The sequence below is a fragment of the Pan paniscus genome, chromosome 1, assembly GCF_029289425.2.
Source record: "Pan paniscus chromosome 1, NHGRI_mPanPan1-v2.0_pri, whole genome shotgun sequence".
NCBI classification, from domain to species: Eukaryota; Metazoa; Chordata; class Mammalia; order Primates; family Hominidae; genus Pan; species Pan paniscus.
This window is the reverse complement of record NC_073249.2, coordinates 107,709,062-107,736,749: the sequence shown is the minus strand read 5'-3', so window position 1 is coordinate 107,736,749 and position 27,688 is coordinate 107,709,062. Positions and strand designations below refer to the sequence as shown.

The following is a 27,688-nucleotide window of genomic DNA, read 5'->3' as shown; positions in this document are numbered from 1 at the left end:
GTCAGCTTATTAACAGGGGTGGCAGAGCAAGGCTGAGCACAGCCAGGGGTGCATTGGAAGCTGCTGTCACTCATCCAGGAAGCCGACTTTGTCTCCCTGCTCCCGCCAGAGTCTATCTAGCCTTCTGTGAACGGACCAGTGCTGCACCTTCCTGACCTCAAACAGGTCCTGGTAAAATGGCTTTTAAGAAAAATCTCTATAGAGCACCAAGCTAGACTTTCACAATTTCTGCTAGATTCCACCCATGCTAACTTCTTAGTAAACAAATTGTTTTGGCTTTTCTAATCTAGCCTTAGTTCCATTTGAAACATTTTTTTAACCACTGTCATTCTGTAACAACTAAAACTGGATGAAGATCATTATTTATTGATCAATAATTAAGAATTGTTTATCTGTTCCAAAGTAGTTCTCCCAACCACTATAAATAAATATTGTTTAATGTGTTGTCTTTGCTTATGTAAAGCTCTATATAGATGAGATGTCACAGTAGTCATTGTGGCCTCCAAGATAAGTGATTATATGTGCAGAGGGCAGGCCTAGGATGAGAGCCAGCTGTGATGTTCCAAGGAGGAGGTCCACTGAACCTAGAAAAGACCATTTTTTTCCTCTCTGGGCTTATCCCCTTGATGAGGTAAGTAAGGCAGACATTGAGTTCAGTTCACTTCTGTGACTTGGTAGACCAGATTTTAGTTCTGTACATATTTGATCTTCATTTGAGAAAGCCATCTGCTCCCTGGAATCCTTAGCCAGTAGTCTATGACATTTCATTTTGCTGTATAGTATAAAGAAGACTACATAGGCTGGGCATGGTGGCTCACACCTGTAATCCCAGCACTTTGGGAGGCTGAGGCAAGAGGATCACTTGTGCCCGGGAGTTCAAGACCAGTCTGGACAACAAAGTAAGGCCCCATCTCTACCAAAAAATAGAAAAAATTAGCTGGATATGGTTGCACATGCCTGTAGTGGGAGGAGGAGGTGGGAGGATTGATTGAGCCTGGGAGGTCAAGACTGCAGTGAGCTGTGATCAGGCCACTGCACTCCAGCCTGGGCAACAGAGTAAAACCCTGTCTCAAAAAAATGAAAAGCAAGAAAACTACACAGCCATCGTCTTTCTCCTAATTCTTGATGTTCCCTAATCTCCTTCTCCTTCTCCCTGTATTGCTAAGAGAAAAGACATTATGTATAATCACCGAATAAACAACACACTTTCCACTGTCTATATGTAAATTATCTGCTCTATCATTTGCAGCAAGCTTTTCATCCCAAGTTAGTTTCCTTCCCCTGAGCTTATATTTCTCCAGCACTTCTAAACTGCCCCCAGCAATGTTGGTTGACCCATGCAAGTTAACTTTATAACAATTTAAACAAACTGAAGGTGCATCTGGCACAAATGTATAGCCCAGTGTTCTTTGCAGAGATGAATGGAACAGTCCTGATTTTATTGTGGCCTGAATTGCACCACCCTTCCATCAGTGCAGAGAATTAAGCATTGGTCGATTATAAAATATACTCTTACCTGAAGGAAGTTTTTCTTACTGTGAGCTTTTTCTTAGGAAATGGCATGAGGAAAATAACGGGGAGATCAGAAACACTGGTACCTACAGGAGCTGCCATGCATTTCCAGACTAACACAGCCTTCTCATCGCCACAGGCTGCCACAGTCCTGCCTCTCAGTTCCCACTCACCTGGTCCTGATGAAGGCCAAGGTAGCGAGGTCCTTCAGAGATCATTTGACATAGATGTCGTATGGCATTCAATTCTTGTATTTTTTCTGATAAAACCCTTGATTTTGAAGAAATGCCATCTGAATCCTTGACTTGCTTTTACTGCATAACAGAATAAAAATCTCGGGAGCTGGTTTTCCTCTTTGAGAAAATTCAGATCATCTTCCAGAGCAAATGTGCTTCTGACTTTTGCCTGCTAAGAGGGTGAGACTCCATTACCCTTATGGTATCATAATGGGGTTTACAATCAGATCAAGAATCATAAGTGCTCATTATGTGATTCCAACGGGGATGAGAATTGCCACCAAGAGCAAGTATTAGCTTAAAAGCATTTAATGAAAATTCTAGGGTTGAAGCATCATTTCCAATTTTGTGACTTCATCCTAAAGAAGAGAATTGCAAATGAGTTGGTATTCACCCTGGAGAAGCAAGAATACAGAATTGATTTTGTTCATTCTTTCATTTGAGTGCAGCATGCACGTGTGTGTATGTGTGTGTGTGTGTGTGTGTGGCACTATAATTGTATTGTGTTCATATGCCCCTGCCAGTGGAAGGCATGTATACATTGTGTAGATTTACACTGTGTAGATTTATTCTTTGTATCCGTGGATGGTACACAACACACATTCCTGCAGGCTTAGGAAAACACAGAACTGATACTATGTGCTCTACTTTTGTTTTCTGTTTCTGAGGCATGTGTTTTGCTGAGCATATTCAACAGCGTGTTCACACAGTGCCTTCCAAGGTATCTGCAGTGTTTCCCAGGTGCAGATGAGTTTGAAAATAGCACTTTGTGAAGTATTCCCTTGGAGACTTGTGAAGGAGGTTGTTCGCAATTGCTCCTGTCAGCCTGTCTTAATCAGCTCAAGCTGACATTTTAAAAATATAATACCACAGAGTGGGGTGGCTGAAGCAGAAATTTATTTTTCACAGTTCTGGAGACTAGAAGTCAGAGGTCAGGTGCTGGAGGTTGGAAGTCAGGTTGGATTCTGGTGAGGGCTCCCTGGTGAGGGCTTGTGGACAGCTACCTTCTTGCCATGTCTTCATATGGTGGAGAGACAGAAAGCAAGCTCTCTGGTGTCTCTTCTTATAAGGGCACTAGTCCCTCATGATGGCCCCACCCTCATGACCTCATTTAAACCTAGTTACCTCCCAAAGCCCCAACCCCACATATCCTCACACTGGGAATTAGGCCTCAACCTGTGAATTTTGCAGGTTGGAGGGATACAATTCAGTCTATAGCATCTTTGTGAAGGTCCTCCATTCACTCATTTAGCAAATGTCTATTGGGAGCCCACTCTGCAGGGCAGAGGGGATTATGTTTGGGAAACAGCAATATAGACCCTGTCCCTGCCCTCACAGAGCTTAGGCCTTAATTTACAAAATATGGGCATATTTAAGTAGAAAACATTATGTGAGATATAAAAGAAGGTACCTATCTAGGTCATGGTAGGCTTCCCTGAGGAATTAATGTTAGAGCTGTGAATGGGTGTCAGCTAGGGGGAGGCGGAGGAGGGAACAGCAAGAACAGAGACCTCCACAGGGGCAGGAAGGATCTGAAACTGTAGCTGGAGCATCTGAGGGCCAGGACCTGCGGTTCCCACTTAGGTATAAGTGCACATGCTGTCTAGAACTTCCCTAAATGATGCTTTTTACCCCCAAAGGGGGCTTTTTTGCTGGACTTAGTCACTAGAAAGTGGATAGCAGGTATTTGCTCTTGGTGATCTGGTTGGCTAACCTCCGGGAAAAGGAGGACAGCTGGGCAGACTGGGGAGGCCAGAATGGGGAATGATCTCTGCATTCTTGCATCTCAGCACCACCCCACTCCAACCGCAGCGCCTGCCTAGGGACCATGTTTGCAATTTGTGAAACCTGTCTTTTTTTAAAATGAAAAAATATGTCCTCAAGATAGGACATCTCATCAGCAATCCCAGGAAATGGAAGTAAGTACAGTAAAATAAAATTGAAATCTATTAGCAAGCTCTGCTTCATGCACGATGACTTTTTTTTGGCAGATAGCCATTATTAAAGAAAACTTTTTGTCCATCCACTTTGCTTTAAATGCTTTCTAATCAAGTTTTCAGTCCTTCTTCTGTTTCTTGAGTTTTAGAACACACATTGTTTTCACTAAAGACATATGCTTACAATTTGCAATTTCGTGTCCTCCAAACTCTCTGGAATATGGTTAGCTACTGAAAGAACTTGCCCAAGACAATACGTACTATAACCATATGTGATGATCCCCTATTTAATGACTTGGAATTATTGTCACTATCTATTCCTTTCCCTGCATTCTTATCTTCTTTTTTTTTTTAAGTATTTTTCTTGTCCTCTTTTTAACAGTTGGCACACTCTTGCCCTTAAATACTATTTTATCACATTCTCTGAGTACCTCACATACAACCGGTCCTCAGAAAAGGAATGATGAGGCTGGGCGCGGTGGCTCATACTTGTAATCCTAGTACTTTGAGAGGCTGAGGTGGGCAGATCACTTGAGTCCAGGAGTTCGAGACTAGCTTAGGCAACATGGTAAAACCCCATCTCTACAAAAAATACAAAAATTAGCTAGTGTGATGGTGTGTGCCTGTATTCCCAGCTACTTGGAGGGCTGAGGTGGTGGATCGCTAGAGCCCGGGAAGTTGAGGCTGCAGTGAGCTGTGATGGCACCACTGTACTTCAGCCTGGGTGACAGAGTGAGACCTTGTCAAAAAAAAAAAAAGGGAGGGAGGACTCAAAAAATGGTGCTTTCTGGCAATTTCTCATGTGCATTCTGGTGGGCTGCCTCTGGATTGACTTCCCACCTGCAGGGTTGGATTCCCTCCTGGGCCACCCAGTGGGGATTAGCGTCTCCTTGAGCCCCAGAAGAAGGACTGGACTTTCCTCATCTCTGAAACCTTGGCTTCTGACTCATAGTAGTTGCTCAATAAGTGTATTTTAAAGGATTAACATCAAAGTCCAACTTTTGCTTCTGTATGAAAAAGTCCATTTCCAGAAAAACAACAATGTTTCTAGTTGTAATTGTTCCAAAGGCACAGGGATTGGCACTGGTCCTGGAAGCAGGGCAGCCCTCAGCAAAGTTCTTCAATGAGTACAGTGAGTTCGTAGTTCTCACAGCTCTCCACGTCCATTCCCCTGGTGTCCTGTCCCTGGTCCTCAGCCATTCAAGCCTTTCCCTTTGGCTCCCTGCTATGTCTGACCTCCAGGTAACATTCATGCTCCTGATGGTTTCCATCAAAGTGTGGGCTTCTGTCCCTCCTCCCCTCAGGCAGACCTTGCTATGGGCTTTCCAAGATGGTAGCAAACAAAGTAGAAGCCGAGTCATGGTCTGTCCCACACCCTCTCAAGCCCCAACCTCCGACCTCCCCCAGACTCTCCTTAACAAACACAGCATCGAGGTAAGGAAATGAACCTCTGTACTACCATCTCTGCCTGGAATTCGCCTCTGCTGCCAGTCGTTCCTTGCCCAGTGACTTCTCACTCGTTCTTCAAGATGTAAATCAAAATTTAATGATTCCTCCTGCATGCCAGTGGCTACAGTTTGCTCCAATCCCTTGGCAGTGTGCATGCTGTTCCTCTTCAGCACACTTCCTGCATTATAGTGCACTTAGTACTTTATGTGACTATCTACCACATTAGACTATGAACCATGTCTTTTTCATCATCGTTTCCCTGACACTGAGCACAGTACCTGGCCTGGACTGTAGTTTATTCTTAATAAACATGCAAGGAAGAAAGACAGGGAAGGGAGATGTGGCTGGGGGCAGAAGAAGGAAAGGTTAAAAAAAAAAATGGTAGCCTCCCATTTCTTATTTGTTTTAACATTGGCTGAGGTGCAATGTTATGTCTGAATGCAAAAGAGGGGTTGAGATTAAAGGGAGAAGAGAGCATGTGGGCATGAGGCAGTTTTGGCCTCATTGGGTTAAAATTTAGGATTAGAGAGTTTGAAGACTTCCTTCAGGTCTTTGGGGAGACCATTTCCTCCAGCTCTATGGAATACAGGGAATGTTGAGAACTTAGTGACACTGACATGCTCACTTTGTTCCTGACTGGACTGGAACTGGTGTGAATTTTTTTCAAGCAATTTCTAGTCTGTGATCAAAGCCCAGTGAACACAGAGCATTCCATGAATCTTAAAGGAATGGCGAGTTAAAAAGGACCAAAGTGCTGTGTGGTCTGTGCTGATGCCACTTTCCAAAGCAGTGATCACCCTGCCTCTTGTCACAAGCAGCATCGACCCTGGCCGGGTCCTTACCCACAGCATCCCTGACACAGCCGGCAGCAGCCTGCTGGGAGGTTTCCCTTCCACACAGTGATGACATTCAGCTAAGCCACAGTTTCCTTGACCCAGGAGGAAACCCGTGTGGTTTGGGGTTAGGGGCATGGATGAGCAAGCGCAGATTTTTTCCCATTGCCCGATGGCTTTAAATTGCAACCTCTCTTTTAATTTTCCATTATGCATCAAACACATCTGTGCCAGAACTGGACAAATGTATTCTGTCTGGGAGGATAATCCCAGACAGCTATAAATTAGAGTTTGTGTACAGAGATTCCAAAAATGTGGCCTCGTGGTGGGGTGTCCCTGGGACCAGTCACCTCCTCCACAGTCTGCTCGGTGGCTGCTGGCTTTGGCCTGATGCCTCTGTCAATAGGTCTTGCTTTGTATTTGGAAACTCTGTCTTTCCATTGAGTCGCCACAGAGATGAGGGCGTGCAGGGTTGCCTGTGAGGCTTTGCTGGGCAGACTTGTCCCAGGCAGCCTCCAGATGCTTCTAGGAGGAACCTAGGTGATTGACCAAGGGCATTGCTCTCTTTCCTACACAGGAACAGCAAGGACCTCAAAGCTGGTGTCCTCCCAAGTTAAAGCATGGCCCAAGAAGACTCTCCCCACTTTTTCTGGATTGCACATAGAAACTACCGTGTAACACTTTAAAAATATATTTTTAAAGTTACAAGAGAAATACATGCTTAATGCAGAGAACTTAGAAAATATACTGAGAAGGAAAAAAGTCACCTGGAATCCTGCCCTTCATAAATAATGTTTTAGCAAAACTCCTTTCAATATGTTTCCATGCCATGCCACCCTTTTTTTAAATGCAGACGTCTTTCAGAAGCTGATTGATCCCGGGTCCTTTAGCTGCCCCTCACATTATCCAATTAGTGCTTTCCTCTAAGTACTGGAAACTTTTAGTTACTCCACAAGGGAGAGTCCAGCTGGTAGAATTCTGCCCCTCTGACTCCTCCTCGCTGAGGTCGCACCTCTTTTCTGAAGAAGCTGGCCACAAAGGGGATTGGCCTTGGGAGATAGAAGGAGAAGAGGGATAAAGTCCTCATAGAAATCCAGCCAGATCGTCCAGAAGGCTAGTTCCGGGTCCTTTATAAGCTGCCTGGCAAGACAGAAGTCCCCTGTATAAAAAGGACTATGCTGTCTCTGGTGCGATTTTTCCTTTTAGACCTCTGCTCCTCTGATTTCCATCCTCCATGCTCCTGTTCCCAGCGTCTGTGTGTGCTCTGCTCTGTTTGGGCAGGGGAAGCCTCTAAATTGTTCATTTAGTGGTAGGCTAGGGCAGCCCAACAGCAACTGGATGGGCCAGCAGAATTAGGAGGCTATTTTTATATCTCTGCTTACTTTCCCATGGTGCCCTGGGCCCAGAAGGTGTCCAGTAAATATCTGTTGATGGATTGATACAGTGAAATTCGAGAGTGGTGTTTGTGGAGAGAAAACACCGTGGCTAGAGCCTGCTGGCACGCAGCAATGACAGTCCTGAGATGGCAGAAAGGGCTTCCAACTTCCAAGCTGAGCCTCACAAAAGCCTTCAGAGTAGGGAAGGAAAGGAAGCCGGGTGATGACTCTACCAGCCGCCAGCCTGCCTAGCCACTGCCTGTGCCAGCCACTCAGCCTCTCCATGAGCCACACAGCACACAGACCACGCTTTTTCAGAAAATTATTTTTTCCTTTCTCACTTTCCATGGAAACTCAAAATAGCAACCAAAAAAAAAAAAAAAAGACTAGGCTATCTCCCTACCAGCAAAACCATCCCCAGTCAGGGCAGTGACCATATAGGATGGCGGAGAGGGTTACAAATGCCCCTAAAACCGCTTTCTATTTGGGGACTGTGCACTCACGAGGTGTGGGTGGGTTCTGAGGTTGAGGTTGCTGTATTTTCTTCCCATTTAGAAAAGTGGGTTTCCCCCAGGTCTTGGAGTTCATCGTGCTCTTGGTGACCTGGCAGCTGAGACATAGTCACCTCTCGTTGTGGTGTGGGTGAAGAGATCCAACATGCCCAGCAAGGGACAAAAAGGCAGGGGCAGATGCCTTCCAGAGGGAATGTTATTGGAACATTGCTTTTGAGACACCTCCCTGGCTGTGCTGTGTGTGCCCCATAACCACAGGGCAGCCTGGCATCATGGAAAAACCCTGCTTTCAGAATCAGAAAAACCCAGTCCAATGTCACATCAGGGGCCTGAGGGGCTTCGTGCACATCACTTCACCTCTCTGAGCCTTCATTTTCTCCCCTATAAAATGGGAAGGTGGTCTAAGTGATTTCCAAAGGGGTGACCTTGTCAGCATCCTGTGCCTAGAGCCTGCTCTCGGATCTGTGCATGCTCTTTCCCCTTCCACTGTAAACACAGTGTCGTTTGCCTTCCAGCTGGCTGGATCGGCCGTCATTGCTTTTGGACTATGGTTTCGGTTCGGAGGTGCCATAAAGGAGTTATCATCAGAGGACAAGTCCCCAGAGTATTTCTATGTGGGTGAGTGACTCCAGCTTCCTAAGCTCCAGCTCAGAGTAGATGGGGCTGTGCAAAGACTTAGAGCAGAAGCTGCACCTGAACTTTGGTGGGAGGGGGACGGCAGAGAGGCAGGGAAAGACGCTGAAAGGAGCCACCTCTGAGCCCCTGTGCACTGGTGTAGCCCTCCGGGTTGTCTGCTGGAGACAGGTAGAGAGGCTGTTGCGACCCCTTCCCCTTGCCCTCACACAGTCTGTTCCTCCGCTCTCCAAAATCAAGGGAGTCTGGGGCCGGTAAGAGCAGCCTGTTGTGCTTTGTTTCAAGGAAAGAAGTCTCAAGGAAATGCAGCTAAAATTTATTTCAAAGAATGAGAAAACTCCCTATTGCCCCTGGAGTAAAGTGGGTACACCACAAGTGTGTCATTCACTGGTCCATATGGGGTGACACGGGACCCCTGTAGGATTTTATTTTGTGATCTTATATTTTAAATTGTCTAGGAAAAAACATAACTCAAAATACAGGTTTGAAGGTGCTAATCTCAGTCTCTCCATGACTAGGGACTGCAGAGTGGAGGGGAGGAGAGAGAAGAATGAGGGAGAGGAGGGATGGAGGGAGAGGAGATGAGAGGGACTCCCCTGGGAAGAGGTTCCAGCAGGAAGGGGCAATAGCTCTGACCCCGCCTCTGTAGGAAGGGATGAGGAGTGTGGGGTGGGGTGCAGCCTCCACCCCCAAGGCAGTGTTCTTAGTAGGGGCTGAGCATTGTTGCCCTGGGATTAGTTGACCTACTTCTAGCATTTCCTGTGACCTTTTCTCATTCCCCAGCTAAGTGGACTAAGACTCTAGATTTCAAAAAGCCCAAGACAATTGTCATTAGAGGTGGCATCCCCATATACTGGCTGTTTTAGGATCTGCACCAGCCATAGAGTAAGCTTCAGTTGCTGTGGTGACCTCTATGGCAGGGAGGAAGAGCATCCTGCACAGGACATTTGCTCTAAATCACAAGAAGAGTAGAGTCTCTTCCATGAGAGAGAGAGCGCAGGCCCCACTCAGAGCAGGGGCATCCTCCCGAAGGGCCAGCCTGCAGCTGTGCTGCCTCTTATTACAAACACTCTTCCCACACAGCATCCTCCTGCGAGGAAAAGAGCTGTGTCAGTTAGGATACTTTTAGAGGAGAGTAGCAGAAAACCTGCTAAAGATGGATAACAATAAGGACATTCCACATTTCAGGAAATCTTAGATGTGGCTCTTTGTAAAACACTCAATTATTTTAGGTTCCACTAAGAAAGGAAAAAATGCTACCAGTTTAGCTTAGCTATGACATACCATAAAAGATGCATTCTAATTTCAGCATTGTTAAAATATACCAAAAAAAAATCATCTCAACAGTGATGAAATATAGTAAAAGAAGTCTGGAGATGGGGACTTTCCAGAATTCGTTCAGAGCTGAACAAAGTCATCAAAGGCCCAGGTTCTTTCCCCCTCTCTGCTGTCTTCAGTGTCCTTAGACATCTCCCCTTAAAAGATAGCTGCAGTGGCTCCAGGCATCGTATTCTCATACAGCAACATCCAAAAGAGAACAAAGCAAATTTCGCTTCATAGGGTCCCTTTTTTGAATGAGTAAAACCTTTTTCAGAATCTCCCAACACATTTCCCCTTGCAGCTTATTAGTCAAAATTGCATTCTGTATCCATGCCTAAACCAATCATGGCCAAGAAGCGAATTACTATGATTGGATCTCTGACTAATTGATATTCACACCCTCACACCCTCCCCTGGGCCTGGGGAGGGGCCTGGGCTCCCCATAGGACCTGTGACACTTGGACAAGATTGGGATTTTGTGACAAGGAAAGAGCAGAGGAATCTGCCGTAGACATAAACCTGAAATGCTCCTTTCTACCCACATGGTTTCCAGGAAGTATGCACAGGGCAAGGATATTTGAGACAAAAAAAATAACCTATCAGTATAACCTAAATATAATCCATTGGCCAGCATTCACAGTCCTGGGCTCTGCTGTCACACAAAAATGTATAAGAATTCTGTAACTGCCCCCATGTAACTTGTAATATAAATGAAAAGACTCATAGACTTCACAATTTAAATTACAATAAAAATTAGTATGTGACTAAATGCCAGCTAAGTGGTATTTGCAGTGGGTGCATTAGAGGTCATTCTAAACTGGTAAGGAAAGAAGGATTTAAGTTAGGTTTTAAAGACCAGGCTGTAATCAATGGAGAAGAGGAAAAATGGGGACTAGAAAGGCTGAGGGGAAGGCATGCACAAAGAATGGCTGTGGGGAGAGATTAGCAAGCTGGGAGGGTCTGGGGGCTCTGTTGGGGTCTGAGGACTGGGGCATGGTGGGCAGTAGGATTTGGAATGTTGGGGAGGGAGAGGGGACAAGTATAGAGGCCTTTGAATGTCAGGGTTAAGTTGGTAAACAGTAGAAGAATGATTTGGGGCCGGGGGTAGGGTATGATCTGCACTGCACTTTAAAGAGAGTATTATGGCAGAAGTAGAATGAAAGGGGAATCCCAGGACAGAAAAAAAAAAAAAAGCAGATTATTGATATAATCAGGCCGGACAAATTAGGGTATAACCCACAGTGATTGCAGAAGGAATTAAGAAGAAAGAAACAGAAAGATAAGAAACATTATTAAACATTTTTAAGCCTGCCTAATCAAACTCAGGGACAGAAGAAATCAAAATGGCAAAAGAGGTGAGTGAGAGGCAGAGTCAAGCCTCTCAGTAATAATTCATGACTTTCTGATGGAAACCTGAGTTACAGGTCTAAGTAAGGGGCCCCTGCTCCATCAGAGGGAGGGGCCGTTGCGTGGCGCTACAGATGGAAGACCTCCCCGGGAGCAGCCTCAGTCTGTGTTTCTCCAGAAACAAAGGGCTGATAACCATTTCACAGCTCTAGATGTCAGTTCCACATAAAAACCTTTATGATTAGATACAACAAAAGGTTGAATAGACTTCCATAGATGAAAGTGAGCTCTCCTTCATGTCATATTTAACCACTATCGTGGCAAGAATCAGAATTGTGTGTTTCATTCAGGAGATTCCTGTGTTGAGCCAGAGGCTGAACTGGCTCTACACACACATTCCTGATTTTGTTTCTAATCTAAACCAAACAATACACACACTGCCTGAGATATGAGGAATTCTTCATTATGTCATATCTTTATGGACATGTCTATCAGGACTCTTCGTATTGCAAATCACAGACACCTACTCAAATTGACTAAAGCAACACAGACCTTTATTGACCTACATACTTGCAAGATCAAGGGTTAATACTGGTCTCAGGGACTCAGATGATGTGATCAGAGTCCAGTCTGGAGCCATCTCTTGGCCCTGCTTTCCTTTGGCTCCATTCTTAGGCAGGTTTCTTCTCCATGTGATAAAACGGCCATCAGTGGCTCTAGGCTCCACTTCCAGAGTGACTCCAGAAGTAGAACATGCTTTTTTCATTCCAACAGATCCATGTAATGCCCCAGGCCTAACTCTCGTTGGCAGTATTGGACCTCGTGCCCATCCTCGAACTTGTCATTGTGGACAGCTGCTTGTGGGCATATGCCTGGGCTTCATGCCCACCGTGGAGCTGGAGGTGAGTCAGCCCTCTCAAACCACATGGGCTGAGAATGGAGGAGTTCCCTTTACCTAATAGAGAAAAAGAAGTGGATTCTGGGCAGGGAAAACAGCAGGCCACAGCAGGGCCTGAATCCTCCTGCTTGCTCTTGGTGTCACAGGGCATGATATGGGTTTACCCACCTTTCGTTCCTCGTCCACCACATCTCCCTTTCCTAAGGCAGCCCAGAGTGGTTGGTGGTAAAGGCACTCACGATCCATGCTCAAAGTTCAGAGAAGTGGGTCATCATAGAAACTTAGCACCATGCAGAATAAGGAAACTACAGGCTGTGGATAAGCACCTGGGGCTGGCAGTCAGCCAGGGCTTCCCAGCTCCTCCTGGTGGGGCTTGGCCTGGAACCCAGGTTTGCTGACAGCCAGGTCCGTGCTTGCCCTGTCACCCGGTGCTGCCTCTCTGGATAGTGGCAACAAGAAGTCCTTGTGAAGTCAGGTACCTTTTTTCCCTTTCAAGTATGTCTTATAATATAAATAGAAAGACAATAGACATGTTTGTAGAAATTGACATTTTTTCCTCAGTAAATAATTTTCCACATAAGATACCTGCTCTCCAGCAACAAAACAAGAAGAAAAATACACTAGGATGCTGTTTATGGATTTGCACAACATACAGTATGAGGTGATAGCACTTTAGGAAACAAACAGGCCTAGTGTTTGGAAAATCTCACTCCACTGTCACAGGGCACCATTCACTGATCTGGGTATTTCCTTTTCAGAATAGGTTCCAGATAAATCAGCCCATTAAACTCTTATCACCCCTTTGTTAAAGAGTGTCCTAAACAGGCATGGCACATTCAAATGGTTCTTAAAGAAATAAGCCCTTCCAGCCTTGACTCTCCTCTCTGAGAGGAACCCCAGGAAGACACACTGTCTAGGTCCCTGCTTCGGGGTAGATGACTGCCAGACTTTGTAAGGGAAATTGTCCCATCTTCTGGGGGAAGCTTTCCTTTCTGGCATCCTTGGTTCTCTTTCCTTGGGGATGGAGCGAGTTTCCCTTCCTGTGATAAAGATCGGACATAACCTCCAAGCCAGAGGTGTGGTCAATCCCAGGGCAGGGCAGGAGGATCCAGCTGTGGGAAATGAGGACATGGCGAGAGGATAGTCAGACTGACTGCCACCTGTGTCTCTTCTCAGGGCCCTCTGCATCCAGGCCAAGGCCTGGAGGCCCTTCCAAAGTCTCTGTGTCCACTGGTTGCTAAGGGTAGAAGAGAGGACCTGGCAGGAGTGACGCTGGCAGAGGAGGGCTTGGGTTGCTCCGTGTTGCCTAGACCTTGTCCACGCTAGTCTCTTTCAGGGCACTCTTGGGAGAAGCCCCCGTGTCTTCCAAATTCCAGCAACCTGCCCATCTGACTTCCTGTTACAGTCCCTCTCTGGAGTGGGCAGACACCCCAGGGGTCTTCTTTCTAGAGTTACAGAGTAGGGAGCGAGCCCCTCAGCCCTTGGAAAACTGGAGAGACTGTGTGCTTGGTGCATGAAGTCATGTCTGTGAGCAGAGGATATTAACAGGTTTTCTCCAAGAAGGGGTTGCCCACACACGCAGGAGCCACTCGGCTCTCCAGGATCGCAGCCTGACTGCAGCTGTCTCTCCCTGTGGAACTCAGAGTCTCCAAGCCTGGCTCTGATTGTGGTTGGATGTTATGTATAAGGAAAGCATTCCAGTGCCGAACACCAAGGGGGTGGCTTGGCTTGTTAAAAACTCTGACTCACGCTGGTCATATTTTTTTACTTGGTTTTCACTTGTACCTGACATCCATGGTAGCTGTATACCAGAGAGGTGTTGTAGCTTACATTGTTGAGACAATTTCTCCAGAGCATTTTTATAAGAAGTTGGAATAGACAATCATTTCCATATTGCAGCTAACGAAACTGAAGGGTAGGAAGACTTACCTCAAGCCATAGTTGGCAGGCCTGGATTTCTGGCTCCCAGCCCTGTACTTTCAGAGGAAAAACCAGGAATCATCAATTCTAGACATCTCAAGTACTTTTCTCAAGGGAGAAGAAAAATAACTCTACTGCCATTTATAAATTGCAAAATGAACCAATTTCTAGCTAAGAGCATTATTGTTCTTCAGAGTTACTGCTAAAACGAAAGCATAGGGGTTCAGGGAGTGCACTTTGGAGTAGGCTCCCCTAGGTTCAGTTCCAATTTTTCCCCTCACTAGCTATGCAATCTTACATAAATTATTTAATTTCTTGGTGTCTCAGATTCTTCAGCTGTGAAATATGAACATATTTAAGCATAGTATCTGTTCTGTGGTGAGCCCTCAGTAAATATTGGCTATTGTTATTACAGATCGAGCATCCCTAATCTGAAAATCCAAAATCCAAAATTCCCCCACATCCAAAACCTTTTGAGCACTATCGTGACTCTCAAAGGAAATGCTCATTGGATAATTTCAGATTTTGGATTTTCGGATTAGGAATGCTCAACCAGTGTAATGCAAACATTCCAAAATGTGAAAACATCCTAAATCTGAAACACTTGCCCTTCCCAAAAACTAAGTTGCATTCAATATTCTAGATATTTGCATTATTATATGCATTCAGGGGATACTGAAGGGACATAAATGTAGGGACATAAAAAAATTTCAAATAAAAAAATGGTCATTAGCAGATTATGTAAAACCATCTGCTGCTAGAAAGCCATTAAAATTGATGACCACGTCCAGTCCCTAAAAGGGGGGAACCACATTTTTAAATGAGTTTATCCCAGTAGGCCGTTAGGAGGTTCTCTCTCATTTTTATGTTAACTAAAATGATGTTTCTAGCTTAAAAGAAGACTCTGAAACCTAAGAAAAGAGTGATGGAATTGCCTGGGAACATGTTCCAGATCTTACCCCAGCTAGAATGACTATTATCCAAGGGAGAAAGAATAGCAAATGCTGGCAAGGATCTGGAGAAAGGGGAAGCCTCGTACACTATTGGTGGGAATATAAAGTAGTACAGCCACTATGGAGAACAGTATGGCAGTTCCTCAAAAAATAAATATAGAGCTATCATCCAGCATTCCCACTGCTGGGTATATATCCAAAAGAAAGGAAATCAGTAAATCAAAGAGACATCTGCACTCCCATGTTTATTGCAGCACTTTTCACAATAGCCAACATATGGAGTCAACCTAAGTGTCCATCAGCAGATGGATGGATGAAGAAAATGTGGTACATATACACAATGGAATATTACTCAGCCATAAAAAGAAAGAAATCCTGTCATTTGTAGCAGCATGGATGGAACTAGAGGCCATTATGTTAAGTGAAACAAGCCAAGCACAGGAAGAGCAGATATCACATGATCTCACTCACGTGGGAACTGAATAAGTGGATCTCATGGAGGCCGAGGGTACTGATGGTTACTGGAGGCCGCAGAGTGTAGGGGGTTGGGGAGATAAAGAGAAGCTGCTTAATGGGTACAAAAATACAGTTAAATAGAAGGAAGAAATTCTTGTATTCTATAGAACAGTAGGAAAATTATATTTAACAATAATTTTTATATATTTCAAAGTAGCTAGGTGAGAAGAATTGTAACTTCCCAACACAAAGATAAATGTTTGAGGTGATGGATATCTCAGTGACACTGATTTGATCCTTACACATTGTATACATGCATTGAAATAGCATATGTACCCCCAAAATGTGTACAACTATTATATATCAGTAAGATATTAATAAATAATTTTAAATACTTTTTAAATTTTTAAAAATGAAGGTGTCCCAGGGAAAGTACTTGTGGTAGCATGTCACAGAGATCACTGGCATCCCAAAGCCCAGCTATTCATGATGAAAATGTAATTTCAAAATGTTTTCTATTTTTCAAATCAAAGGCAATAGGACTCGGAAAGCATGAGGGATTTGGGAAGTAGGTCGTATGTTTGTCACACCTGCTCCTGTGGGAAGGAGAAGGCTCTACAGTAACCATCTTGGAATTTAAAATGTGGCTGTAAATTAATTATTACATTCAGCAGCTATTTTTTGAGGGTCAGACCATAAGAAGGATAAAGTATCCTTGGAAGCCACAGGTGGCCTTATGGCATGCGGAGTATTAGAGCCAGATTTGGAACTGGATCCGGCACGCCCAGGGAACCTTTCCTCTTGTAGAATTTCTTCTGCTTTTCCCTTCAGCTTCAGCAAGCAATGTTCATTTGGAGCTGGGCTGAGTCACGGGCCCACACATACAAAACAGAGGCTGGCTGAGAAGTGGCCTCAAAGTTGAAGCTGCTAGGGCAGCTTCAGGTTGTTTTTGCCATGAGCTCTGGGATTCTGATAGCCTAAGAATGAAATATTGTTCAAAAAAGCACACTTTCCTGAAAAGCTCATTATTTCAGAAGGATAAGGATTGTTGCCTGAGGGAGCAGACAGTTTCATTTACAGTGGGGAACAACTCTGGCCTCCTCAAACCTCTGTGCCCCTGTCCAGTGAGCCTCCCACCTCCTCAGGAGCCTCCCTCTTTTGTATATTCCAGGGTTTCTCGGGGTGCGAAGCAACCATCCTCATGTGCTTGGCTTTGGAGAGCGCAGCTATGTAGTTGCTTTGTGGATGTTTGCTGAGACCTGTTTCCAGCATATATCTCTAAGCAAAGATGGGTGATGACAGCCAGCAAGCCTGGAACTGATTTGATTTTCTCTGTCTTATCTACTAATCCAATGCACACTGACTAAGAATTCTGCCTTGTGCAGGGCATGTTCTAGAGAGGATGAATAAGGTTTGTCAACTTGAAATCTATAATGAGAGACTAATATGAGAACCTGCAAAAGCACAAAATGGAAAAGAGCAGGACACAGCCAGATCATGGTGAATTCCCAGGTGGCTGGAGCATAGGATGGATAAAGATTTTGGGGGAAACTGTTCTGTAGGCTGTGACTTCATGATAGATCTGCAAATGGCATCATGTAGCAATTGTGGCAGTAGCAATGAGAGGCAATGGGCATGTTCTGCAGCAAGGTGGTCCACCAGGAGACATTCCATGAAGGAACTGAATATGGTGTTGTTGCTGCCGCCCTGCATTCAGCTCGCTTCTGTGGGGTGGTCAAATAGAAGTGTGGGATGGGAATTGGGGCTGCAGGCCAGGGCATCCTGCCTACAGCCATCTTGACTCTCAGACCTCCATTTGTAAAACAGAAATAATAGTCCTTGCTTACCTAACCAGGTTGTTTTGAGAAGCCAAAAAGATGATGGAAGTGAGAGCTTTGAAAACATTGCAACACAGTGAATGACTTTTTTTTTTCTTTTTCAACTTTCATTTTAGAATCAGGGGGTACATGGGCAGGTTTGTTACAAAGGTACATTGAGTGATGCCGAGATTGGGGGTATGACTGAACCTGTCACTGAGGTAATGAATATAGTATCCAATAGTTAGTTTTTCAACCCCTGTGCCCCTCTAGTAGTCCCCAGTATCTATCATTCCCATCTTTATGTCCATGTGTACCCAATATTTAGCTCCTACTTATAAGTGAGAACATGCACTATTTGATGTTCTGTTCCTGTGATAGTTTGCTTAGGATAATGGCCTCCAGCTGCATTCATGTTGCTGCAAAGGGCATGATTTTGTTCTTTTTTATGGCTGCATAGTATTCCATGGTGTATATGTACCGCATTTTCTTTATCCAATCTACCATTGATGGGCACCTGGGTTGATTCCATACCTTTGCCGTTGTGAATAGTGCTGCAGTGAACATGTACCCTTTTGATAGAATGACTTATTTTCCTTTAGGTATTTACCCAGCAATGGGATTGCCGGGTCGAGTGGTAGTTCAACTCAGTTGTTTGAATCATCTCCAAACTGCCCTCTGCAGTGGCTGTACTGATTTACATTCACAACATTGTATAAAGTGTCCCCTTTACTCCCAGCCTTGCCAACATCTGTTATTTTTGACTTTTTAACAAAAGCCATTCTGACTGGTATGAGATGGTATCTCATTGTGGTTTTGATTTGCATTTCTCTGATGATTAGAGATGACGAGCATTATTTCATGTTTGTTGCTCGCTTGCATGTCTTCTTTGGAGAATTGTCTGTTTATGTCTTTTGCCCACTTTTTAATGGAGTTATTTGCCTTTTGCTTGTTGATTTGTTTAAGTTCCTTACAGATTCTGGATATTAGACCTTTGGTGAAAGACATTTTTAAAAACAATAAAGTGTTGAGGTAGTGGGGCCAACAACACTATTATTTTTAATATGATATCATTTCTCACATTACTACATCCATTCCCTCATGAAATTATTCTTTTAGAGAAAAGGGAAAGGGAGGAGGTGGTAGAGCTGGAACAGCAGGGAATAAATACCCACCTCAGGACTGCAGAGCAGCAAGGCCTCAGGGCCCTGAAAAGAACGCTGAGGCCAGGTCCGGGTGGGGCAGGAAGCGGAGCAGCCTCGCCTGTGGCTCCTACTAGGTCTGTAAACTGCCAGATCTGCCCGCAAACCACCATCAGCAACCCAGAGGCGCCCCAGGAAGCACCCTGAATGCCAGGCCCAGGGGTTCCCCACAGAGGCGGGGCACCAGCCCCCACCCTCCCTATTAATGGGAGTGGTTTCCAGGTGACTCATATGAGTAAAATGCAAGAAATGAAATAGAGACCATTAACATGATTCCAAGTAAGACAAGTGCCAAGTCCCATATTGTATTCTAACTTATCTCAGGATCAGAGAAGGAAATACAAAAAGGCTTGGCTTTAGTTCTCTCAGAACCAGAGCATTTCTGTCCTTTTCTTTCTCTGTAAGAACTGTACCTGGGGCTTGCCTAAGCAGTAAGTGAAATCCCCACCTGAATGATGGCTGCCTCCATCACTAGAGATGCAAGACAGAGTCGGAGTGTTGGGCAGGCTTTTGAGGCTCACGGCTATTTTTCTCCCGGCTCTGCCAAACACCAGCTCTATGACCTTAAGCAAATCGCTTTACCTTTTGGGGCCCAGTTCCTCCGTGTCAAACATGGCAGTAAGAATAGCACCTCCTTTTGGTACTATTAGAATGCTCTGCAGTGCCCAGAGTCTTAAGCCTAGTTGGTCGTGGAGGCACTCGGTTGGCTCTCAATGGTCTCCTCTGACCTCTTCCCCACAGGGCTGTATGTTCTGGTTGGAGCCGGGGCCCTGATGATGGCCGTGGGGTTCTTCGGGTGCTGCGGAGCCATGCGGGAGTCGCAATGTGTGCTTGGATCAGTAAGTGGGGCGTGGGGGTAAATGGTGGGGTGGGGGTGAGGGAGCGGCCTGCATCTGAAGGGAGTCAGTGCCTCTGGCCCCTGGCTCCAGCTCCTCCGTGGACTCTCTGAGCCCTTGGCATGCACTTTTCCTCCCTCAGTCTTGGCTTCTCCATCTCTTATATATGAATAATATTACCTAGGGCCGGGTGCCATGACTCACGCCTGTAATCCCAGCACTTTGGGAGGCTGAGGCAGGAGGATCTCTGGAGCCCAGGGGTTTAAGACTAGCTTGGGCAACACAGGGAGACCTAGTCTCTACCGGGTGTGATGGCACACACCTGTGGTCCCAGCTACTCAGGAGGCTGAGGCGGGAGGATCACTTAAGACCAGGAGTTGGGAGGCTGCAGTGAGCCATGACTGTACCACTGCACTCCAACCTGGGCGACAGAGCAAAACCTTGTCTTGAAAAAAGAAAAAAGAAAAAAAAATATTATCTTTGTTCCTGCCTTATATGGGAAGTGTGAAAAGAAATGAGGTCATTGGTGTAAAGTTGTTTTGGGAGTAAAAGTACTTAGTAATTGTAAGGGGTGACTATGATTGTTCTTTAAAAAAAAATATTTCACAGTGGGTGAGGCAGCTAAAAGGTTTCTATAGCCAGGGAAGTGCTGTTATCTACAAGGAAAACATTTATGTTTGAGATCAATAACTTAACCAAAATCCCTCTTGTGGCTTATTTTAACAAGCAACCTCTGTTTAAAACAAAAATCAAATAATTTCAATTAACTGCTATACATTCTATGTCAGTGTAGCCTGAGAGAAACAGAAAGGAAGAAGAGGGGCAGGAGGAGAGAAAGTGTTGATATTTCTCCACAGGGAGTCAGAAACAGCAGTTTTAATAGGCAGCCTCTCATCTCTCATTACTCATTGTGATCTTTGGATTTTTAACTCTGGCCGTAGCCTCTGATCTCTTGCTATGTAAAATGTCTAACTTATTTCTTTGCCATTCATTCCTTCTCTTTCTCCTACTGTTGAGCACATTTCTGTCTTGTTTATCACTGAACTTAGTTTGATCAGAGCAAATCCATAGACCAGAACAGAAATCCATCCAGAAGGACACCCCTCACCTCATCTCCTCAAAGAAGCCTTTCCAGACCACAGAGTCTCCAGTCACCCCCTTCCCCATGCCCAGGCTGCATCAGTGATGCTCCCTCTCCTGACATTATTTTATATCTTTCTAGGTCTTTTGTGTTCGTCAAGTATTTACTGAGCACGTAGGTGCCAGGTGGTGTTCTAGGTGGTGGGATTTTTACATCACTACCTGAACTTATCTTATTCACTTTTTAACTTCTTTACACAGTTATCGTATATTCCTCTGTCCAATCCAAGGTCCGTGATAACAGAGACATTTGGATATTATCTTGTTCACCACTGAATACTCAGCACCAAGGACAGTACCTGGTGCAGAATAAATGCCTAATAAACAATTGCTGAATGAATGAATGAATGAATGAACCACATGAGAGCGATTCAGCCATTACATAAGGAAACTAAGGTGCAAAATATATAAATTGAAAAGGTATTAAATTAATGAAATTAGTATTTTCTCTCCTCTACAGTTTTTTACCTGCCTCCTGGTGATATTTGCTGCTGAAGTAACCACTGGAGTATTTGCTTTTATAGGCAAGGGGGTAGTAAGTAAAATTACTTATAATGTTTTTCTATGATGGTTAAAAGTGTTAGAATATTGATACCCACAATAGTGTTAAGAAACCAAATAATCCCCATTATTATAGTTTAAACAGAACTTTTTAACTTAGAAGTGGTGTGCAGAACTGAGCATATATGTATATGAGTGTGCAGGCATATATACATGCTCACATTTTTCTGGGGAGATAGTTCATCTCTTCCATTAGACTTATGAAGTGGTCTATAATAAAACCAAAAAAAAAAGGATCTCTAATTTAAGATTCTTCCCCATTGTGAAATGGGGTAACAGTTAGAGTACAGACTTGAGAAAGAATCTAGATTCTCATCCCCTGTCAGACTGCCATTTGTCCTTAAGGATTGGCCTGGATGGGTCCATTTCATTCTCAAAGAGCAGAGCCTGCCCTGCTGTGGGCTAGTGAAGCCAGTTTATATTTGCTGCCCAACTCTAGGTGTCCAGAATAGCTTATCAGGAGGACACACAGAGGAAGTAGCCTTTCTTCCTCTGTAAAACACACTGCGGGATAGAAGAGAATGGAATGGAAAAGGAGGAAGAATGGAAACTTAAGTTTGCTGTATTTCACATTAACTCTTGTGTCATTAATATTATGTTTCTGAACTTATTTTAGACTATAAAACAGTAAACATGTAGAATAGTAAATGTCACCTCCTTTTGAATTTTTCTAAAGTAACTGGCTGTGTTCATAGGTTAGTTTAAATTCAGCTACATACAGAAGTAGAATGGAATCTTAGGACCTGTTGAGATATCTGTGGATTTGAAATCACAAGCTTTTATACCAGAAAAAGCATTCTCTAAGCTTTATATGATATCTGAATGTAGAAAGTTTTCCTTGGTGATGAATATCTTTTAAACCACATCATAAAAAGATTTGAATGCTTTTAACCAATGGGGTAACAGGAATGTATAAGTCCGGATCCTAGCTATGCATCCGAATCACCTGGGTGGAGCCCAGGAATCTGGGGCCCAGTTGATGCTGAAGCCCAGTTGGGTTTGGGAACTGTCAGAAATCTTTCTAGTCCATGAAAACTGTTCTGGTTAGTCTGTCCTTCCATCCTCAAAAGCATCTTAGAAACTCCAGAAACTATAATCTTCTCCATATGTTGCTGAATTATCCTAAAATACCTATGGAAAGGCAGTATTTTTTTTTTATTTCTACAGGTTTTGTGGGGAACAGGTGGTGTTTGGTTACATGAGTAAGTTCTCTACTGGGGATTTCTGAGATTTTGGTGCACCCATCACCCGAGCAGTGTACACTGTACCCAATGTGCAGTCTTTTATCCCTCACCTCACTCCTACCCTTTCCCCTGAGTCCCCAAAGTCCATTGTATCATTCTTATGAGAAAGGCAGTGTTTTTCAAAGGTGTGGAAGAGGAGATTTTCCTTGATGAAAGGAGAATGTTTGAAACTTCCCACCCAGAAGTCCCTCATTTTTCCTCGTATTTCTTCAGGCTATCCGACATGTTCAGACCATGTATGAAGAGGCTTACAATGATTACCTTAAAGACAGGGGAAAAGGCAATGGGACACTCATCACCTTCCACTCAACAGTGAGTAACTTCACTTCTTCCTTAAAATCACAGCTTCTAAAGATTATGTGTGAGCCAGGTTCTCACCAATCACCAGGATTAAAAATAAAAATAAATTCAGTAAAGCCAAGTAGCACCACCTATTTTAGCCCTTTTGAGGGCCACAGTTTGCATTATGTGTGGAACCCTAGAAGGGAAAGATGTCTATCACACAGAGTTCACAAGAGAGACAGAAGAGCATGAACCCAAAAGACACATGCCCCAAAGAGACAAAAGAGCACAAACAAGGTTACGGAGAAAGGAGCCCAAATAAATAGCAGGCTTTGTCAGAGGGTAGCATTGTGGTGTAACAGAAACAAGTGTGACCTGTAAGTCAGAAAAGCTAATTTCTAGCTGCAGCTCTGCCATTCAACAGCCTTGTGACCTTGAGCAAGTTACTTGGCCTCCCTGATACCCACGCAGCTCCCTCATTTGTAGAATGAAGGGTCACAGGAGATGGCTACACTCCCTTCTGGAACATTCAGTGGGACTGTGCTGTCCGTGGAGTGCTCAGAGCTACATGCAGTTAATCACAGAAGGCTTACAGAGGAGATGGGCCAGGCCAGAGTTATTCTGATTTTTTAGACACTGTGATATGAAGAAGTAGCTGTGAATTCCTGGGCCAGGTGTTTTCAGGTACCTAGTTCTTGTCTAGGACAAGTATGTCTTAGAAAGTGGCCACCATTTATACATTTATACGGTTTCACCTCAGCTGCCACCAGGACCTGAAGCAGCACACAGGTTCTTTTGTCTTAAAGGGCCAGCTAGCCTAAGCAGGACACCTGTTTGCTGGCCAATCTTCAAATCTGGTCTTTTGGACCCTGGAATTTCCTGCAGCCACTTCTCCCCTCTTTCCCAGACTATTCCCAGCTAATGAGTCCTTCTGCAGCTCATAAAACTTGAGCTCCTCAGCAGGTTAAATGACTCCGAGTCTGAAAGAAGGAATCTAAAGCCCCAACCCCTTTCTAAAAAGTAGCAATTTACACAGACACTGTCAATTAGCTTCTTGCCTTGTTTGGGTTGCCTTGAGTCACTTCCCATCATAAACTCAGATGGCTTTAGCGAAGTCCTTTTCTTGTTTTGCCAGCATGATTATGTGATTCTTCGCTCTCCTTCCAGAAATAGCAGTCTGGGTTGCAGTGACTGGGCCTCGGAGCTGCTTTGCCGCCTCGGCACCCCAGTCCTTAGCAGGGTGCCCAGACTTGTAGCTGCTACTCCTCCCGCCTGGTCCTGAAGTCTCTTTTCTGACTCTCTAGTTTCAGTGCTGTGGAAAAGAAAGCTCCGAACAGGTCCAACCTACATGCCCAAAGGAGCTTCTAGGACACAAGGTAAGCTTCTACCAAGGTTCCTACTCTACCTGTAGTATCATGCTGCCAGCTTAGGAAGCCATTGAAGGTAGAATCTGGGATGGGATCTGCATTTTACTGAATTTGCTCTAGTGGCAGCAGAGAGGATTGATGGAAAATGAATAGCGTTGAGCTGAGAGACCCATTGGGAAGGCTGCTGTCCTTGTTGTTAGCAAGAGATGTTAAAGAGGGCCCTTTAGAAAGTGACATCTACAGGAGTGGTGACCAGAGAAGAGAGGAGAATCCACTAGTGGGTTTTTGGCTTCACCACCTACATAGATGATGGTGTCATTTACGGAGCTGAGGGAGAGAGGAAAAGGAGCCAATTATGGAGAAAAGAAAATGAGCTTTGTGTTTAACATGGTGATTTTGAGGAGCCAGTGGCACTTCCAAATGGAAATATCCAGTAGGCAGTTGGAAAATCTGGTTTGTGGCTCAGGAGAGAGGTCTGAGTGTCAGCACTTGATGGGAAACTTAAAGCTATAAATACGGATTTGATCCATTAGACTTGGAAGAAAAGAAGGATGAGGATAGACCCCTGAGGAACAATTTAAGGGTGGGCAAAAGAAGAGATGCCAAAGAAAGAAACTGGGAGGGGCGGCCAGACACAAGTGAGGAGACACCACGGGAAGGGGAGGGAATGGTCACCAGGCCCAGGTGCTGCTGTTGAGGGCAATTCAGTATTGATCAGCTGCCTACCTTATGTTCGGCACTGTGGATGCAAAGGAGAAGGAGAAAAAGTTCCTACTCACAAGGAGCTTGCATTGCAGTCTGATAGGAGGGATGAACATGAAGTCCATACGGTCCAGTGATTAGGAATGCATGGAATGTGCAACATGCTCGGAAAGCACAGAGGGAAACGCACTTAGGAGAGGCCAGAGGCTGGGGGATGGGGAAGGCTGACTGGAGGTAATGATGTCTCAGCTAAATCTTCAAGAATGGAAAGTAATTATGCAAGCATTGGGCAGAAAGCGGGAGGGGGAGGCCTGCCTGCAGAGAGACCAGCGTAAGCAACAACACAGAGGCAGAAATGCCATGGTTTGTGTGGGGAACTGAAAGCCTAAGAAGGTCTACTAATAACTGCTGAAAAGCTGGCAGGATTTAGCATGCAAGGAACCAACTGGTGACGTGCTGTGAGGGATGGATTGAGGACAGAGCCCAGGTTTCAGAGAGCGAGATGTGAGGAGAGAGAGCATCCTTTCAAGAAGTTTCGATTTGAGCCAAGGACACAGAAAGAAAGTTTACAAAATTCAAAGTCCAAATTACCATTAAACATATAGAAAATATAGAAAATTAAAAGTAATATTTAAAATCAATAGCAAATTAAAATGAAGAGATGCTGTTGTTTAATCTATGAAATTGACCAAGTGTTTTTCCTTTCCCTTAACAATAATACACAGTTTTGGTAAACGTGATGTCGTGAGCATTTTCAGAGAAATTAGTAAATAGTTTTAAAGGTCAGTATGACTATGTAAGACTAGAGGATTAAGTATGTTTATGCCCTTCTATCCAGAAATTCCACTTCTCGGAGTTTATTCTAAGGAAAAGGAATCAGAAATGCAGACAGACGTTTTTGTGCAAATCGTGCTCATTACATGTTATTCATAAGAACAAAACACTGGACAGACCCTTAATATGTGGCAATAGGGGATGGTTTGGATAAATTGTAGTATATTCATATGATGAAATGTTTTACCACCATTAAGAATCATGATTTCACCTGTAATCCTAGCACTTAGGGAGGCAGAGGCAGGCAGATTGCCTGAGCTCAGGAGTTTAAGACCACCCTGGGCAACATGGTGAAATCCCGTCTACTAAAAATACAAAAATTAGCCAGGCGTGGTGGCATGTGCCTGTGATCCCAGCTACTCAGAAAGCTGAGGCAGGAGAATCACTTGAACCTGGGAGGCAGAGGTTGCAGTGAGCCGAGATCGCGCCACTGCACTACAGCCTGGGTGACAGAGCGAGACTCTGTCTCCGAAAAAAAAAATAATCATCATAATCATGATTTCAAAGAAATTTTTAGTGAAACAAGGCATTTTTAAAGTTGTAATATTAAGTTTAAAAAGCTCACTGTTGAATATAAAGAATGACCTAAGGGTGTAGGTGTGTTTGTGTGTGTAAGTATCACCAACAAATTTATTACCTTTTATGGTGAGAATACAGACATTTCTTTTTTTAAAAAAAAAATCTCTTTTCCAGATTTCTACAAGAAGCATGTATTCCTTTTGTGACTAAAGCCAATATACCTTTTGTACATTTGTTTTTTACAAAAAGAAGCTGGCAATGAAGGGAAGGAGGGCCTAATGGCAGAACTAGAGGAGGACAGTCTCGAGTGTTGTTTTGTTTGTTTTGATTGAAGAACTGAGCATGGTGATAGGATAAGTAGAAATGTCAATGGATAAGGAGAGGCTGAATGTATAGGAAGGAAAAAAAGTAACTGGCAGTGCAGGCTTCCTGAGGAGCTGAAAGACCCAAAGCAGGATATGAAGTAACTTTCTTTTATTATTATTTATTTATTTATTTATTTTGAGACAGAGTCTCACTCTGTTGCCCAGGCTGGAGTGTAGTGGCATGATCTCGGCTCACTGCAACCTCCACCTCCCAGGTTCAAGTGATCCTCCTGCCTCAGCCCCGCTAGTAGCTGGGATTACAGGTAGGTGCCACCATGCCCGGCTAATTTTTTTATTTTTAGTAGAGACGGGGTTTCACCATGTTGGCCAGGCTGGTCTCGATCTCCTGACCTTAGGTGATCCACGCATCTCGGCCTCCCAAGTGCTGGGATTACAGGCTTGAGCCACCGCTCCCAGCCACGAGGTTAACTTTCAACAGAGAAGGGCACCTCTTTGGCTCTGATCAGATAAAAAGGAGTCAGGAGTGTGCTTGCTACCTACAGCAATGCCTGGCACTGAAGGAAGGGAGCATCTAAGTGTATAGGAGAAGGAGAGGAAGAGTGAAAGAATTGCTATAGGTTGACTCTCATTTTTTCCACTAAGTAAGGGAGCCACTCCTTAGAACAGTAGTTTTCAAACTTTTGTCAGAATGCATTATAGGTATCTCTTGTGGATCTGTGTCCTTCTCTAAACTGTGAATTCCCAGAAAGCAGGAGAAAACATATCCTATTGTCTCTGCATCTACCACCCCTCTTCCCGTGACTAATGCAAGGTAGATGCTCAAGAAATGTTTGTTGAATGAATGAAGTGTGATAGGAAATACGAAGAGAGAAGTTGAGGGTTTTATATAGCTCAGATGGTATCAAAGGAACCAACCAGTGACAAGTGAACAGATCTGAACAACCTGAGGGTACAGTTGGATTGAGAGCATCCCTCTACTTAAGAGCACTCCAAATAGGAGTGTTTGAAGTTGGAGAAACTAATAATAGTTACAGGTGATCTATTTGGCTTTCTGTCTAAGTTTCCCCACATCCATGAAGGCCCTTTGAATCTATGCTGCACAGGTGTCTTATGGGCACAGATGAAAGGATAGGAACTCACCCAGCCCAGCCCAGCCACCACAGAAGAGAATGGTCCTCTAGCTCCAAGACTTGGCTTTTCTAATTCTTGGCTTTCCTTTGTTTAACTTGAACCTGTTAAGACTTTTTAGTTTCTTAATAGGTCATGCCTACTTTGCATAGTAAATTGGGTCAAAGACATAGAAAGTATTTTAAACTGTAAATGACAATATGAAAACAAAGAGTTATTGTTTTAAGGGTATTTTACTTATTTGCTACAAGTAAGAAGTGGCTCCAAATTTTTAGATTCCTTGGAACCAGACAAATAGCTTCCTCCAGTTATATTTCAGGGCTCCGAAGAAGCCACTGGCCTAAACAC

The 27,688-nt window shown here is 44.2% G+C and overlaps 1 protein-coding gene across 5 annotated transcripts in view; it reads left to right on the top strand.

Annotated features, from left to right (window-relative positions):
• TSPAN2 (tetraspanin 2) overlaps positions 1 to 27,688 on the top strand; it is a 42,494-nt gene that overhangs the window by 8,183 nt on the left and 6,623 nt on the right. For 3 of the 5 annotated variants that reach the window (XM_055114358.2, XM_008973518.5, XM_003805633.6), the window contains exons 2-6: positions 8,371 to 8,473; positions 19,143 to 19,240; positions 20,838 to 20,912; positions 22,396 to 22,494; positions 23,769 to 23,840. In XM_055114358.2, the coding sequence (XP_054970333.1) occupies positions 8,371 to 8,473; positions 19,143 to 19,240; positions 20,838 to 20,912; positions 22,396 to 22,494; positions 23,769 to 23,840 (447 nt within the window). The remainder of the gene's footprint in view (positions 1 to 8,370; positions 8,474 to 19,142; positions 19,241 to 20,837; positions 20,913 to 22,395; positions 22,495 to 23,768; positions 23,841 to 27,688) is intronic. The other 2 variants (XM_055114359.2, XM_034930002.3) reach the window with 1 other exon arrangement.